General features: G+C 57.9%; 6 protein-coding genes and 1 non-coding gene across 7 annotated transcripts; 3 read left to right on the top strand and 4 right to left on the bottom strand.

Annotated features, from left to right (window-relative positions):
• Window positions 1-28: 28 nt before the first annotated feature.
• Window positions 29-1,667, bottom strand: B0T15DRAFT_168048 (DNA-directed RNA polymerase-like protein). Its single transcript, XM_062862187.1, has 2 exons — window positions 968-1,667; window positions 29-890 (listed from the first exon to the last, which is right to left on the bottom strand). The coding sequence occupies exons 1-2, from the start codon at window positions 1,491-1,493 to the stop codon at window positions 142-144; spliced, it is 1,275 nt and encodes a 424-aa protein (XP_062723011.1). The 5' UTR covers window positions 1,494-1,667; the 3' UTR covers window positions 29-141.
• Window positions 1,668-1,796: 129 nt separating this feature from the next.
• B0T15DRAFT_t88 lies at window positions 1,797-1,870 on the bottom strand. Its single transcript has one exon. It is a non-coding gene; the product is annotated as a tRNA-Val (tRNA).
• Window positions 1,871-3,179: 1,309 nt separating this feature from the next.
• Window positions 3,180-4,632, top strand: B0T15DRAFT_382826 (uncharacterized protein; the record flags this gene model as incomplete). Its single annotated transcript, XM_062864257.1, has 6 exons — window positions 3,180-3,392; window positions 3,453-3,489; window positions 3,545-3,615; window positions 3,685-3,941; window positions 4,020-4,136; window positions 4,242-4,632. Coding segments are annotated over 6 exons (1,086 nt in total), but the record flags the coding sequence as incomplete, so codon positions are not given.
• B0T15DRAFT_529669 (uncharacterized protein) lies at window positions 4,620-5,324 on the top strand. The gene has a single exon (XM_062869119.1). It carries the CDS (start codon window positions 4,973-4,975, stop codon window positions 5,237-5,239), a length of 267 nt encoding a protein of 88 aa, XP_062723009.1. The 5' UTR covers window positions 4,620-4,972; the 3' UTR covers window positions 5,240-5,324.
• Window positions 5,325-7,465: 2,141 nt separating this feature from the next.
• On the bottom strand, window positions 7,466-8,395 carry B0T15DRAFT_492716 (putative pyridoxine biosynthesis protein; the record flags this gene model as incomplete). Its single annotated transcript, XM_062866876.1, has 1 exon — window positions 7,466-8,395. The coding sequence occupies one exon, from the start codon at window positions 8,393-8,395 to the stop codon at window positions 7,466-7,468; it is 930 nt and encodes a 309-aa protein (XP_062723008.1).
• A 769-nt stretch (window positions 8,396-9,164) lies between these two features.
• On the top strand, window positions 9,165-10,613 carry B0T15DRAFT_167967 (PdxT/SNO family). Its single transcript, XM_062862186.1, has one exon. The coding sequence runs from the start codon at window positions 9,508-9,510 to the stop codon at window positions 10,354-10,356; it is 849 nt and encodes a 282-aa protein (XP_062723007.1). The 5' UTR covers window positions 9,165-9,507; the 3' UTR covers window positions 10,357-10,613.
• B0T15DRAFT_167947 (uncharacterized protein) lies at window positions 10,589-12,715 on the bottom strand. Its single transcript, XM_062862185.1, has 4 exons — window positions 12,089-12,715; window positions 11,928-12,011; window positions 10,860-11,875; window positions 10,589-10,809 (listed from the first exon to the last, which is right to left on the bottom strand). Exons 1-3 carry the CDS (start codon window positions 12,627-12,629, stop codon window positions 10,872-10,874), a joined length of 1,629 nt encoding a protein of 542 aa, XP_062723006.1. The 5' UTR covers window positions 12,630-12,715; the 3' UTR covers window positions 10,589-10,809; window positions 10,860-10,871.
• Between the last annotated feature and the right edge of the window lie 107 nt (window positions 12,716-12,822).

The raw sequence follows: 12,822 nt of genomic DNA, 5'->3' as shown, positions 1-12,822 counted from the left end.
CTCAGAGATCATTCCCAAAGATCGTGCCATCTGATCAATAGCCAGGGTCCTATCGATGTCTTAGTTTTTAGACCCAATGCGGACACACGGCAGTGAGTTTGGATGACACCACACGCCTTCAATACCCGCACGCTGCCAGCTCTAATCAATCTCCATCGCACCGGCCGTGTTCGTCGCCCTCCCCTTACCTATCCTTGTGGCAGAAGAGGCGGCGGAACCCCTACCAGCGCGGCCCGGTCGCCGTGCCTCCAATTCCTCCATAGCCCTCGCCGCTGCCTCCTTCCCATTCCCTGTTCCCCTTGAACCCGCTTGTTGCCCCTCCCCACCGAGCGCAGTCCCACTCATGGCCTGCAGCAGCTCCTGCTCCGCCCATTCCGTCTTGAGCCGTGCTACCTTGTCGACCAGGTCGGCCGCACTGCTATCGTCGTTACTGGGCGCCCCGGCCTCCGTAGCAGCCAAAACCTCCTTCCCCTTGCCTTTGCCCGTGTCTCCACCGCCCACCTCCGCGTCAACGTCGTCTCCTCCTCCACCATCATCGGCTTTGTTATTGGAAGACCCGGTCCGCAGCAGCAAGCACTCGTTGTACGCCTCCCACGCCATCTCGGCCTCGTCGTGCACCCACTCCATGCGCTGCCACGTCTCCGTCTGCACGTTGCGTAGCCGGTCCGCGATCGTCTCGGTCGCCACGCCGCCGTCCGCGTCCATGGCCGACTTGATGGTCATGTGGATGGCGCGGCCCGCCGAGCCGGCCGCTTTTTCAGCGGTGGCCCCCGAGGCCGCGGAGCCGCTGCCCCCGCGGCTCAGGCGGTCCTGTTCGGTCGCTGCGTCGAGGTGGTGCGGTACCGGGCGGAGGTGCACGACCGAGGAGACTGGGGTCAGGTGTAGGTTTTCTTGGGCAAAAGCAAGGAGGTTAGTGGTTGGTGTTTGGGCTTGAGGAGGGGAAGGGTTATTATATGTGGCTGCTTACTCCCTTGAAAAACGCCGATCATGTGCCGGGTATTTGCCTCCTGTGCGCTGCGGGCGCCGCCGAAGGTCTGGGTCCTCAGGACTTTGTCCTGTCTTGCTGCCTCGGCCCAGCCAAGGGGCAGCTCGTCGTCATCGTTGCCGCCGCCGCCGCCTCTACGGCCCCTCCCTGCTGTGGTGGGCGTCGGAACGATGTTGAATCCGCCTGCCAAGCCCAGACTGCCGCCCTTTTTCGCCTCCATAGACTTCTGTAGCGCTATCCCCCATGCTATGCCCTTGTTCCTGTCGTATGCATCGGCCGTGTCGATCGGCACGTCCACCTCGTACATGCCCGTGCTCGGCTTGACGCGCAGCTCGGCAATGCGAGGAACGCGGATCTGGGCCGGGTCTTGTGATGTTTTGGTGACGTGCTCGAAGACGACGAGTTTACGGTGCTCGGGCAGGGGCGGCTTGATGAAGACAGAGTAGCTTGCGACAACGGGGTCGTCTTCGTCGGTAGGAACTGCGAGAGGCCGGTCTGTGGACGACATTTCGCTGGCTGTCTGGTTTGGCTGCGAATACGGGTGCGATACCAACGGATTGGTTCACTGGCCTAAGGAATTAGTCCAGTCGCGTCAGGTTGATGCAGGTGAAGAGTTCGGCTCTGATGGTGGTTACGGCTTGTGACTGCCCCGCGACAACTTGGAAATTTCAGTGGGGCAGCGGCAGCAATGGACGCTAAGCCCCATACGGCCTTAACTACTGTACATAGCTAAGCTCCGCAGGCTCCGCCTCACAGAGCTAAATCTCAACCAAAAAGGAAAACTCTCCAGACGAGAAAAAGAATATTCATATGAGGAGATCCAGGTTCGAACTGGAGACCTTCAGTGTGTTAGACTGACGTGATAACCAACTACACCATCCCCCCTTATAAGGATTAGGGAGTATGCGGCGCCGGGCACGTACAAGCAAGGTGTTGCTACGGGTCCGAATGAGGCCCAATGCCGACCAGAAAGGCCACATCATCCATGATGGGAGAAGTTCTCAGGAGAGGGAGGGCCGTGGTAGTATCGCCATGCTGCCCCAGCGTCTCGGTTTGCTCGAGCGTGCGCAGAGTATACAGGTGGCCAAGAGTCTGAAGACGTGGATGGTACGGATGGAGATGGCGTGCCGAGTCGAGGTGGCCCGTCTAGATCCGTACGCTTTCCCACTCGAGTCAGTCAACTGAAATGCCAAACCGGACCTGTTTGCCCGCTGAACGAAGAGCGTTTTGTGATCTCTCAGCCTGGGCAAGGCCATTCCCCGGCTCCCAATACGAACGTGAAGGCGAGGCCGGCAATTTCGTACGAAGTGGGATCTACCAAAAGGCGAAATAATCCCCCGGTCGATGCTGCCTCACAGGCCTGTCGGGACTCTGACGAAGTGGCCTGGCTTGCGATCTGAGATGAGTTGAAGCTTAGTATTTGTCAACACTGCTTTTTGGCTGCAGCTCGAGGTCGGTTTCCTGCCGTCGCTAGTTATACCGCATACGTATAACGAGGCAAGAGGCATTTCTGGGACAATGAGTGGTCTAAAACGCCCGGCGCAGGATCGCGGGGCCCCATGCAGCCATGCCATTGTTCGGCAATCTCACCTTTGCCGAGTCTGGGCAAGAGATGCTCGAGTCAAAAAGCATGATTGGACGAGTCCTCGGTCCCGAATCTCTGGAGTCGAGGCGGGGAGAGGCGGCTCCCCTCGACCGCATCTGATCAATGCCCAAAAGGGAAACCATCAGACCACTCGGGGTCGCTCGGGCTGAGCCATTCCCATGTCTTCCGAATGTTCACATGCCGTGATGACTTGACCAGGCTGTTGGAGCCCGGGATGCAGCACCCGATTCCCCCGGCATGGCTCCAGAGTCCAGACAACACGGGTTGCACCGTTGCACCAACTACGAGACCATGGACTCCCTGTCTAGCCACTCTCTCACGCGCGGAGCCAGTTCCGGTGGGCGCCTTCACCTCCCTTCTACTCCCTTCTGCACGCAGGCAAGCCATCCTTGACAAGCATCGGCCCAGATTCTACCCTCTCCAATACTTTGAGATGCCAACCGCACCACTGGTCCTATCCGTCCCTCCTTCCAAGCTCTGCGCTCTCACGCCTGCCCCCTAGCGTCTGATCATCAGTGATTCGCCCAGTAGCAAAGCGAAGGGCGGTTCAGACCCGACGACACCACCACCGATGCCACATCAGCTCTCATGAGCTCACCAACGCCCGACGGGACCGGAGGATCTGGAGTTATCGGGCCTCCCACGCCCGACCAGGACCATGGAGATCAAGGCCCCAACATGATAGCGGCCGCTTTCACAGCATGGACCATTTCTCTTGTCTTTGTTCTGCTGAGGTTTTGGACGCGCGCCAGAATCGTTCACAGCCTTGGTCCGACGGATTGGTTTATTGCTTTGGCGCTTGTATGATCACCCGCCGCCTCCAGATACCCGGGAACCCCTTCTTGACAATGGATATCACAGATCGCTTCAGGAGGGATGTGCGTCAGCGCAGTAGAACGTCAGTCCTGCAGATTCGGTGGCAGACCCAACTTGGAAAGCTCACATGACGACAGAATGTAAACATGGTATGGGCAAGCACATGTATGACATTGACATGCACGTCGACTACGCCCCCATGATGGAGGTATGTCCCTTTTCTCAGAAGCCCCTGGCGAACGTGGCAGGACCACATAGCTTACCACAGCAAGGGCAGGCATGGTGGTTTACGCTGCTCTGCTACATCCTCGCCCTAGCACTCACCAAAGTCTCCGTCTGCCTGCTCTACCTCACCATTTTCACCTTCGAGTGGGCACGGAGAGCCTGCTACGCCATTCTTGTGATCGTCGTCACGGCCAACATCTGGGCGACCGCGACCACCTTTACCTATTGCATCCCGTTAGAGGCGGCCTGGAACCCGAACGTTGTGGCTTCGTTCTGCCAACCTCAGGCCGCATGGTGGGTCAATACCGGGTATGTTTTCATGTTGTGATGGTCCCTGGGCGCAACCGCGTCATAGGTACCAACGCTCCCTTTCTAACCTACCATCAGGCTCACACTCGCAACCGACATCATAATCGTCATCCTCCCCATCCCCATCGTCCTCCCGCTCAAACTCCCCCGCCGCCAAAAGCTCATCGTAGTCGGCATCTTCGCAGTCGGTTTTCTGTAAGTTCCGCCTACGCCCCTCCCCCGCGCTGCTTCTGCTTTCCCATTCTATCCTCCCAGCCCACCCACTCACTAACCTCCTCCTGTCTTCTTCTTCTTTTCTAGCGTCTGCCTCGTCTCCCTCATCCGCCTCGCCATCCTCCTCCAGTTCAAGTCGGACGAGTCCTCCTCCGCTCCGGATGCCTTCGACTTCACCTACCACAGCGCCAAGCTGTTCTACTGCACCACGCTCGAGGTCAACACGGCCATCGTCGTCGCCTGCGCCATGACCCTCAAGCCGCTGCTCGCCCGCTTCCTGCCCAGACTCCTGCATCATCATCATCAGTCAGCCAAGCCTGGCGAAGAAGATCCAAGCGCCGTCAGCAGCGGCGGGCCGCCGTTGACGATCGGGTCGCGGCCGTCGAGGCAAAAGCAGCAGGCTCAGTCTCAGGGTTATCACCGTCCGCAAGCGGTTGTGGTCGTGGTGGAGGAGGAGTTGGTGGGTGAGGGTGAGGGTGAGGTGGTGCTGAGGGATCTTGAAGCGGGTATTATGGTCGGCGGTGCTGATGATGATGGTGGTGGCGAAGCGGGGCGAGGGATGACAGTACTACACAACGAGGGGACTGCTGGGTCTGTGCCGTCCCTCGAGGAGAGTAGTAGTGGGAAGCAGGAGGGGGTGGAGGTGGTGCACAAGCCGTGGATGACGAGCAGCGATACGGAGTCGCATGAGGACTTGGGGAGGGAGATGACTGCGAGGTCGATAGGGTGAGGCCTCTGGTATCGTTCTTAGTTTTGTTTTGGTGCAGATTGGTACTGTTATACCCCTGGCGTTGGCACGGGGAACATTGGCTGGTGATATGGGATGGGGATGGTTTAAGGGTGTATCTGTGGGATTGGCTTTAGGGAACAAAATGGTGTTGGGGTGTTATGCATCGGATTCAATAAGATACACGAGATGTTCCAGTCCAGCCAGGGTAACAGGATGGCTGCATCGGTATGGGCGGCTTTGGAAAGCAAGGCAAAAGGGACGGAGTTATGGATCCGGTATCAATGTGCCGACTCACTTCATGTACACTGGGATAGGCCCATCCATGTACGAGTACGGCGCCGACGAGGACGCATAAACTACCTAGGTATGTGTAGGTCAAATAACAGTGTATGAGGAGACAACACAGCGGAGGGGCTGCAAGATTTGATCCCATAATAGCGTAAAAAGGCTGGGCATGGGCCGGTTGACCTAGTCTGTAGCTTGATCTCCCTACGCAGATTGAGGTACCCCCAAAAGTCCGTACCTATTAACGAGGTGGGAGTTTCTGTAGGGGGTGGCTTCTGTACGTTCATGTGATTTTGCCTTGCCGTATGGATTATCTGGGCACTTGAGAGGGGGATTCAGAAGAGCCTACAGATATCTCCATCACACCTCCTATTTCCCTTGGACCTTTCTGTGTGCTCCTTCATCCCTCATGGGTTTTCTTTCGGGCTTTTCTGCTACTGAAACATGGAGCTAGGCTCTTATACCGGCCTACGCTCTTCAACTGGAAATTCCAGCTTGACGAGAAGGGTAAGCCTCTGCAGACTTTCGCATGCCGTCTGGCCCTTTCCGAATGCTGAGTCCGGGACTCGGATACCACGATCAAGACCTGGCTTCCGTCTTTCTTGCCCCTTCACTCCGAAGGAAGGAAGGTGCGCCACGCAGACTCTCGCATTCCTAAGTGACGTCTAATCAGACCTATCCTCAAGTCCTTTTGTCTCTGAGACTACGATACCTAACGTTCCGGATGTCAGACCCGCCACAGCAATCTACACTCCTCTACCAATACACTTAGGCTTTGCTTTTATGACCTATCTTACCCTGGGCTGCAAGAGACCAGTTCGCCTAACATCAGCTTTCACGATATCTTCTACCAGCCATAATGCATTGGTCACGCGTGATTCGGCAGACGATCATCAGACCTGCCAGAGGAATTAGGCACGCTCTTTGTTGTCTCAGATCGCCATCGCCAGCTGAGCCGGAAGCGCCTGCACAGGCCGAGAATCCGGAGCATGGCGCCGCTCCCGGGCCTGTTGGTGGAGCTGCGGCTCCCCCGTGGGCCGGGATAGGAGGAGAGTCGGATCGTCGAGACGACTCGGGTTCACCTCTTTCAATCGTTTCAAACTATTTCGGGCCCGGTGGGGCTGCGCAGCCTCCCCCGAAAGTCGAGTTGACACAGTCGGAACGGGATGATGTCTCACGGGCAGTGCTAGACATTGAGCAGGAAGCCTTCTCTGAACCTCAGCCTGCAGCGGGAGATCCAATTACTCATGCGCAAGGCCGTTCCCCTGACCCGGATCTCCCGCCGCTCCGCGGTGCTCCCCCTAACCGCCCGCTCCCGACGCCCCCGGCGCTCCTCGGTCCCCGTTCGGTCCAGTTGCTTCCACCACGCGCCAGTTTCGCCACGGCAGCGGGGTCCTCGTCATCCAGCCAGCGGCAGCAATCGTCTACGCAATCGCCGAGTCCGTCTGCCGGGCTCCAAGCTCCGTCGTCGTCGACCTCGGTCGACCTGCTGAACGCGGGATTGCCCGGGAATCCCTTGAGCTACGCGCTGCGCAACTATTACGCGGGCAATACCCGACCTGAGGTAATAACGACACAAGAGCTCGAAGAGTCACTGCCGCCCGCTGAGGAGCCGAGCCCGCAGTCCCCGGTTCGGGAAGTTGTTGCCGCTGCTGCTTCGTCGCCGTCCGAAGGGCTTCCAATTCCCAACCCGAATCCCTCCCACCCCCGAGCAGCCCGGACGGTCTCGTCGGATGAGAGCGGATATGCGGGATCAGGTGAGGGCGGATACGAGGGGTAAGGCGAGGGCGGAAGCTAATAAGGTAACTGAAGAGAGCTTCTGGTGTGGAGCAGTCAAGAGGCTTTGTTGAGGGAGAGGGGGATAAAGACGGTATTTACGGGGCCGGCGCACCCAGAGAAGGAAAGGCAGGATATTCGATGCCTCGATGCATCATGACTTGACAGGATGGCCTCGGGTCCTTAAGCTGTGTTTTTGGACATCTTTACGGTACTCGAGATCACGACAAGCGGGGATTAGCGGAAAATAGCAGCGTGAACAGTGCCGAATGCTACATGTTGAGTTTAATCTCTATCACGACGCCTGCTTCTTCATGCTTCGCTTTCAATTTGCACCCATGCATGCCCTTATGAAGTTGATCGTCTAACCACTATCGGGGAAGACCCCGATTTGCTCCTGAGCCCACGTCTATCGCAGACAGCCGGTGCAATCCGCTCCGTCTGCATCGATAGCTTCTGTTAAGTTTCCTTTCCTTTCCCTTGACGATACACACATCCCAGAATCTCCACAAACCTGCTCTTACCAACCCCGCCCGGCCATCCTCTCCTCGGGCTTCATGCCGGCATTGCTGATGCCCTTCATAGCCGTGCCGTGCTCGATGCTCGCCTCGATGAGCGCCGCGCCGTCCGTGTAGTAAGCGGTGGCCTTGACGATGGCGCGCGCCCGCTTCGCCGCCTCCTCCGGGGTGGCGTCCTTGAAGATGCCGCTGCCGACGAACACGCCGTCGCAGCCCAGCTGCATCATGAGCGCCGCGTCGGCCGGCGTGGCCACGCCGCCGGCCGCGAAGTTGACCACGGGCAGCCGCCCCAGCTCGGCCGTCTGCTTGAGCAGGTCGGCGTCGCACCCGATCTCGCGGGCGAGCGCACGGACGGCCAGGTCGTCCCCCGCGGAGAGCGCGGACTTCGCGCGCGCGATCTCGGCGTTGACGGTGCGGATGTGCTTGACGGCCTCAACGATGTCGCCGGTCCCGGCCTCGCCCTTGGTGCGGATCATAGCCGCGCCCTCCTTAATGCGGCGCAGCGCCTCGCCCAGGTTGCGGCAGCCGCACACGAAGGGGATCTTGAAGCGCGTCTTCTCGACATGGAACTGGTCGTCGGCCGGGGTGAGCACCTCGCTCTCGTCGATGAAGTCGATCCCCATCGCCTCGAGGATCTGGCACTCGACGATGTGCCCGATGCGGGCCTTGGCCATGACGGGGATCGACACGGCCTCTTGGATCTCCTTGATCATCTTGGGGTTGGACATGCGCGCCACGCCGCCCATCTTGCGGATATCGGACGGGATGCGCTCCAGCGCCATGACCGCCACCGCACCGGCTTCTTCGGCAATCCGTGCTTCCGCCGCGGTCGTGACGTCCATGATGACGCCACCCTTGAGCATCTGCGCCAGGCCGGCCTTGACTGCGAAGTCATTGCCCCACTTGGTCTGAGAATCATTGATGGCTGACATTTTGTGTATGTGGACAGCGTTGACGTGGGAAGGAGTGAGTTGGACGTCGAAAATTGTGATTTCTGGTCGATGAACCGGCTTCCCGTTGATCCAGGTAATGGAAATGAAGACGATATATGTACTGAATGGACCAATTGCCTTCCTCACCACTTCGAAAGGAATTTTCAGGGACGCCCTTAAAAGTCAAGACTGTTGTGAGTCAGTTTGAGTTGATGACCCCGAGTCCTCTATCAGAAAGGGGATGATACTGAGCACAGTGTGTAACACAACTGCCGCATCTGGAGCCCCTGTCAAAATTGTCCAACGCCCCCGCCTCCGGACCGGAGCTTGTCCCGGCGGGGCACTTGCCAAGGTCGCTCAGTCGCAGCACGCGTGGACGAGTGTCGAATCACGCGCCATAAGGGCAGAGTCCGTGTTCGCGCGATGAAGCGGTGGATTGCCTCTTCTTATGGAAAGCCATTTTCGTCGTATAATAAACATGTGTGGTGTATGTTTGGTTAGCAGGAGCACAACCAGCTCCTCAGAGCCCCGACCCCGCGGAGTTTGACAACGGTGTGGGGATCGATTCTCGAATCTCGGTGGGGCGATCTGAGCGACAGTCCCAACTTTATTTTTGACTGCCGCGGGCGGCGGCGAACTGTACGGTCCACGTACAGTGTGTAGCAGACTGTATGCGTATCGTCTGAAATCGCCTGCCTTTCCGGGTGTGCCGATGTCGTCGCGGTCCCAATGAGTGGCGAGGCATTTTCGTCATTTATTAAGGCCGCCCATAACCGGCAGATTCCGAGCGCCCTTCCCTTGACCCTGAAACCCCCGACTGGAACCAAAAGAGGCGTTGTGTGACTCGAACACTGCAGGTTGACAAGAGCGTTAAGCGAGAAGTAATCTTCCAAGGTTACTACTGAATTGGAAGGGATTGCGAGCGAACTCACAACCTTACTCACAACCTTTTTTTCCAGAGGACTGGGTGAACTTGAATCGCCAGACTCCCGTCGGTCAATTGTTGATCACTGATCACAAATACTATATCACCAACACATCTCGGCTCAAGAGTTTCACAACTTCAGTTCCCCCAAACCCGCCAGAACAAAAACAAACAAAAAGCCAAATAAATGGCGAAGCACATCACCGTCGGCGTCCTCGCCCTCCAAGGCGGCGTCGTCGAGCACATCAACCTGCTGCGCAAAGCCGCCACGCACATAATCTCTTCTTCCCCACCAAACTCTGAGCCTCAACCAGAAGATCCTCAACCAGAAGATCCTCAACCAGAAGATCTTCTACAATTCACTTTTCCCGAAGTCCGCACCGCGGCACAACTGGCCCAGTGCGACGCGCTGATCATTCCCGGCGGCGAGTCGACGACGATGGCCATCGTGGCGCGGCGCCTGGGCCTGCTCGACCCGCTGCGCGAGTTCGTCAAGGTCCGGCACAAGCCCGTCTGGGGCACCTGCGCGGGGCTGGTGATGCTGGCCGAGGAGGTGTCGTCCACGAAGCAGGGCGGCCAGGAGCTGGTCGGCGGCCTGGACGTGCGCGTGCGGCGGAACAAGTTCGGCACGCAGCTGCAGAGCTTCGTCGCCGGGCTGGAGCTTGATTTTCTGGAGGAGAGGAGGGAGGAGGAGGAGGAGCAGGCGATGGGGGAGGAGGAGGAGGAGAAGAAGAAGAAGGTGGAGCCTTTCAAGGGTGTGTTTATTCGTGCGCCTGTCGTGGAGGAGGTTAATGTCACTGCGAAACGGAAGGGAGGTGAAGAAATGGGGACGGCGCTGCCTGTTGAGGTGTTGGGCGTGTACCAGCAGGGCCAAGGGAAGGAGGGCAGCAAGGATGTTGTTGCTGTGAGGCAGGGTAACGTCTTTGGGACGAGTTTCCACCCTGAGCTGACCGATGATGCGCGGATACATGTCTGGTGGTTGAGGCAGGTTATGGACACGCTCAGACATGGGAGTTTGGTGGTCAATGGTGCTTGATGGATGTGGTTAGCGGGTGCTGTACCACCCGTATCAGCCATGTTCGTGGCCACGGCTTAGTTAGTTTGGCCTAGTGCCCTACTAGTCGTAGGCCCAAGGCCTTCCCCAAGGACTTTTTCTTTCTTCCGCAGCAGACTGTATCGCAACATCCATGTTTTCCTATTACTTCCGACAGAGGTTTTTACCCGGCCTATACGGTACGGTTTTTCCTTTGTACATAGCAGTAGAGGGTCCGGCGCGCCTTGTATTTAGCTAGGCATATCGGAGTAGGAGGAACAATAATAATAATAGATGGTGCAGTGCTATAGAGGTTGGAGATAGATAAACTCTGTTTATAGTATAGATGGCTGCTCATAATAACTTCAACATCATGCCACATGCGTACGACATACTCTGACCCTGCTTCTTGTTGTTCATCCTTTTTCTTATCCAAAGCTTCTTGACGTGAACTGCCTGGAATCAGACATAAGACCCGTTGCCGCAGAAGGGAAGGAGAGACGTACCCGCTTTTACAGTTAAACACCGCCATCCTCATCTCCATCCTCCACATCGTCGTCTGCACCAGACATGGGACTTCCAGGAGTCACTTCTCGCGACGAGTCACTCTCGCCCCAGGTCGAGGAGACATCGGGCGGAGCACGCCTAGTTGAAGCGGCATCAAGACTAACATGACTCAACATCGAAGCCACATCATCCACCGCCCGGACCGTGCTCCCGGGCAGCGGGTTCGTCGGCGTGTCCCACGAGTCGTGCCTGCGGCGGGGATACGAGTGCTGCTCGATCGCCCGCCCGGCCTCACGGCGCACGTCCTTGATCAGGTCCTCTACGATCTCCAGCCGCTGCCGCTCCGCCTCCTCGCCGTCCGCCTTGCTCACGTCCGGCGCCCGCCAGTTGGGGTACAGGTTGTAGTGCGTCTCGCGGCAGCGCACGAGCGACGGATGGTGCCGGAAGTAGAAGTGGCACAGCAGGCAGGTCGGCTTGCTACTGCCGATGTAGCGGCCGAACTCGGCCTCGTTGAAGAAGCGGATCGGGTCCTCACCCTCGCGCTCGGCCAGTTCCTGGCCGCGCAGCACCGAGTCGAGGAGGTTGACTTCGGCGTGGACGATGGGCCGGAAGCGGGCGGGGCTGACCCGGTCCTTGATGCGATCGTCGAGCCCGAGGGCCTGGAGGCTCTTGGCGTGGCGCTGATAGGCCTCGATGGTGGACTTGTTGCGGCCCATGCGGTTGAGGATGCCGCGTGCGTTGCGCCGGATGTCGGGAGGCTGGCCCAGGGGTTGACTGGATGGGATGTACGTCACTTCGAAGTCGACAAAAATCCGGGGCCACAGCTTGCGGGCGGAGATGAGCACTTTGATGGCGATGTAGTAGGAGAGCAGGCGGCCGACGGCGTGGCGGACGTCGTCCCAGGGGCTGTCACCGATTCTGTTGTCGCCGCGCGTCTTCTTTTTCATATACTCCCCGAGGCTGAATTCGTAGTGAGCGTGAATGGCCTTGAGGAGCTTCTCTGCGTGACTGGAAACTGTAAGGCGTAACGTGAGCAGTGGTCCTCCAAGCACCTCGGGCCAACTTACATGCGTCATTGCTGCCGCGTGGGGCCCTTCTTGCAGCTTGAATGTGCGGCAGCAGGCTCCGGAGAGCATTGGCAGCCGCTTCCCCTGAAACATGGCAGACAGCATTCTGTCAGCGACAACTTGAAGTGAGTGACAAGTGGCCATGAGCCGCGGTATCTTACCCTCCACCGCCTCATCACTTGCGGCGGACTCGATGCAGAAAGTGAGGTTATCTCGTTCGCGGTTCGGTTTCACATCACACAATGCATCAATGTAGTCCTCGATTCTAAAACGATTGAAAGCCAGGACCTTCCGCAAGACGTCAGAGAGAAGATGAGCTGTGAAGGATCTATCATTCATCTCCTCATCGCTGGCACGGCCGAACACATCGATTATGTCTGTCAGGTATTCCCTGACCGTGTCCAGCTCGCGGCGGTCTCGCTGGTTGGAGGCCAAGCGGTACTCGATGGTGCCCGAGTCGAGGATCACGACGGCGCTGACGGTTTTGCCAAGAGGCTGCTTTGGCTCACTGTCGCAGATTTGGCTCAGTTTGTTTAGGAAGCAGTAGTATGTTTGCTTCGGAGATTTCCCCGTGTCTGACTCCAGGTCTGGTTCTGAGGTCCTGTTGTCTTTAACGTAGACGGACCGCAGCGAGTCCAACAAGACAACGGGCTCGAAGAACCGCTTGCGGGTGCTGGGTGGGAGCTCGACGTACTCCGACATGGTAGGCTTAAAACTATCGTATGAAGAAAATGGCGGTGCAGTTGCTATCGCTGTCTCGAGATTTCTTAGTTCTCTCCTGCCAAGTCATCATTAAATAGTCAAAAATCGTCGACTCGGCCGACAAGGCGGACAAGGCGGAAATAGGTCTCTGCGATCGTCCATGGTATGCCTCCTCATGATGGTGATACCGCGA

Source organism: Chaetomium strumarium (genome assembly GCF_033439665.1).
Source record: "Chaetomium strumarium strain CBS 333.67 chromosome Unknown B0T15scaffold_3, whole genome shotgun sequence".
NCBI lineage: Eukaryota > Fungi > Ascomycota > Sordariomycetes > Sordariales > Chaetomiaceae > Chaetomium > Chaetomium strumarium.
This window is presented reverse-complemented; position numbering and strand designations above follow the sequence as displayed.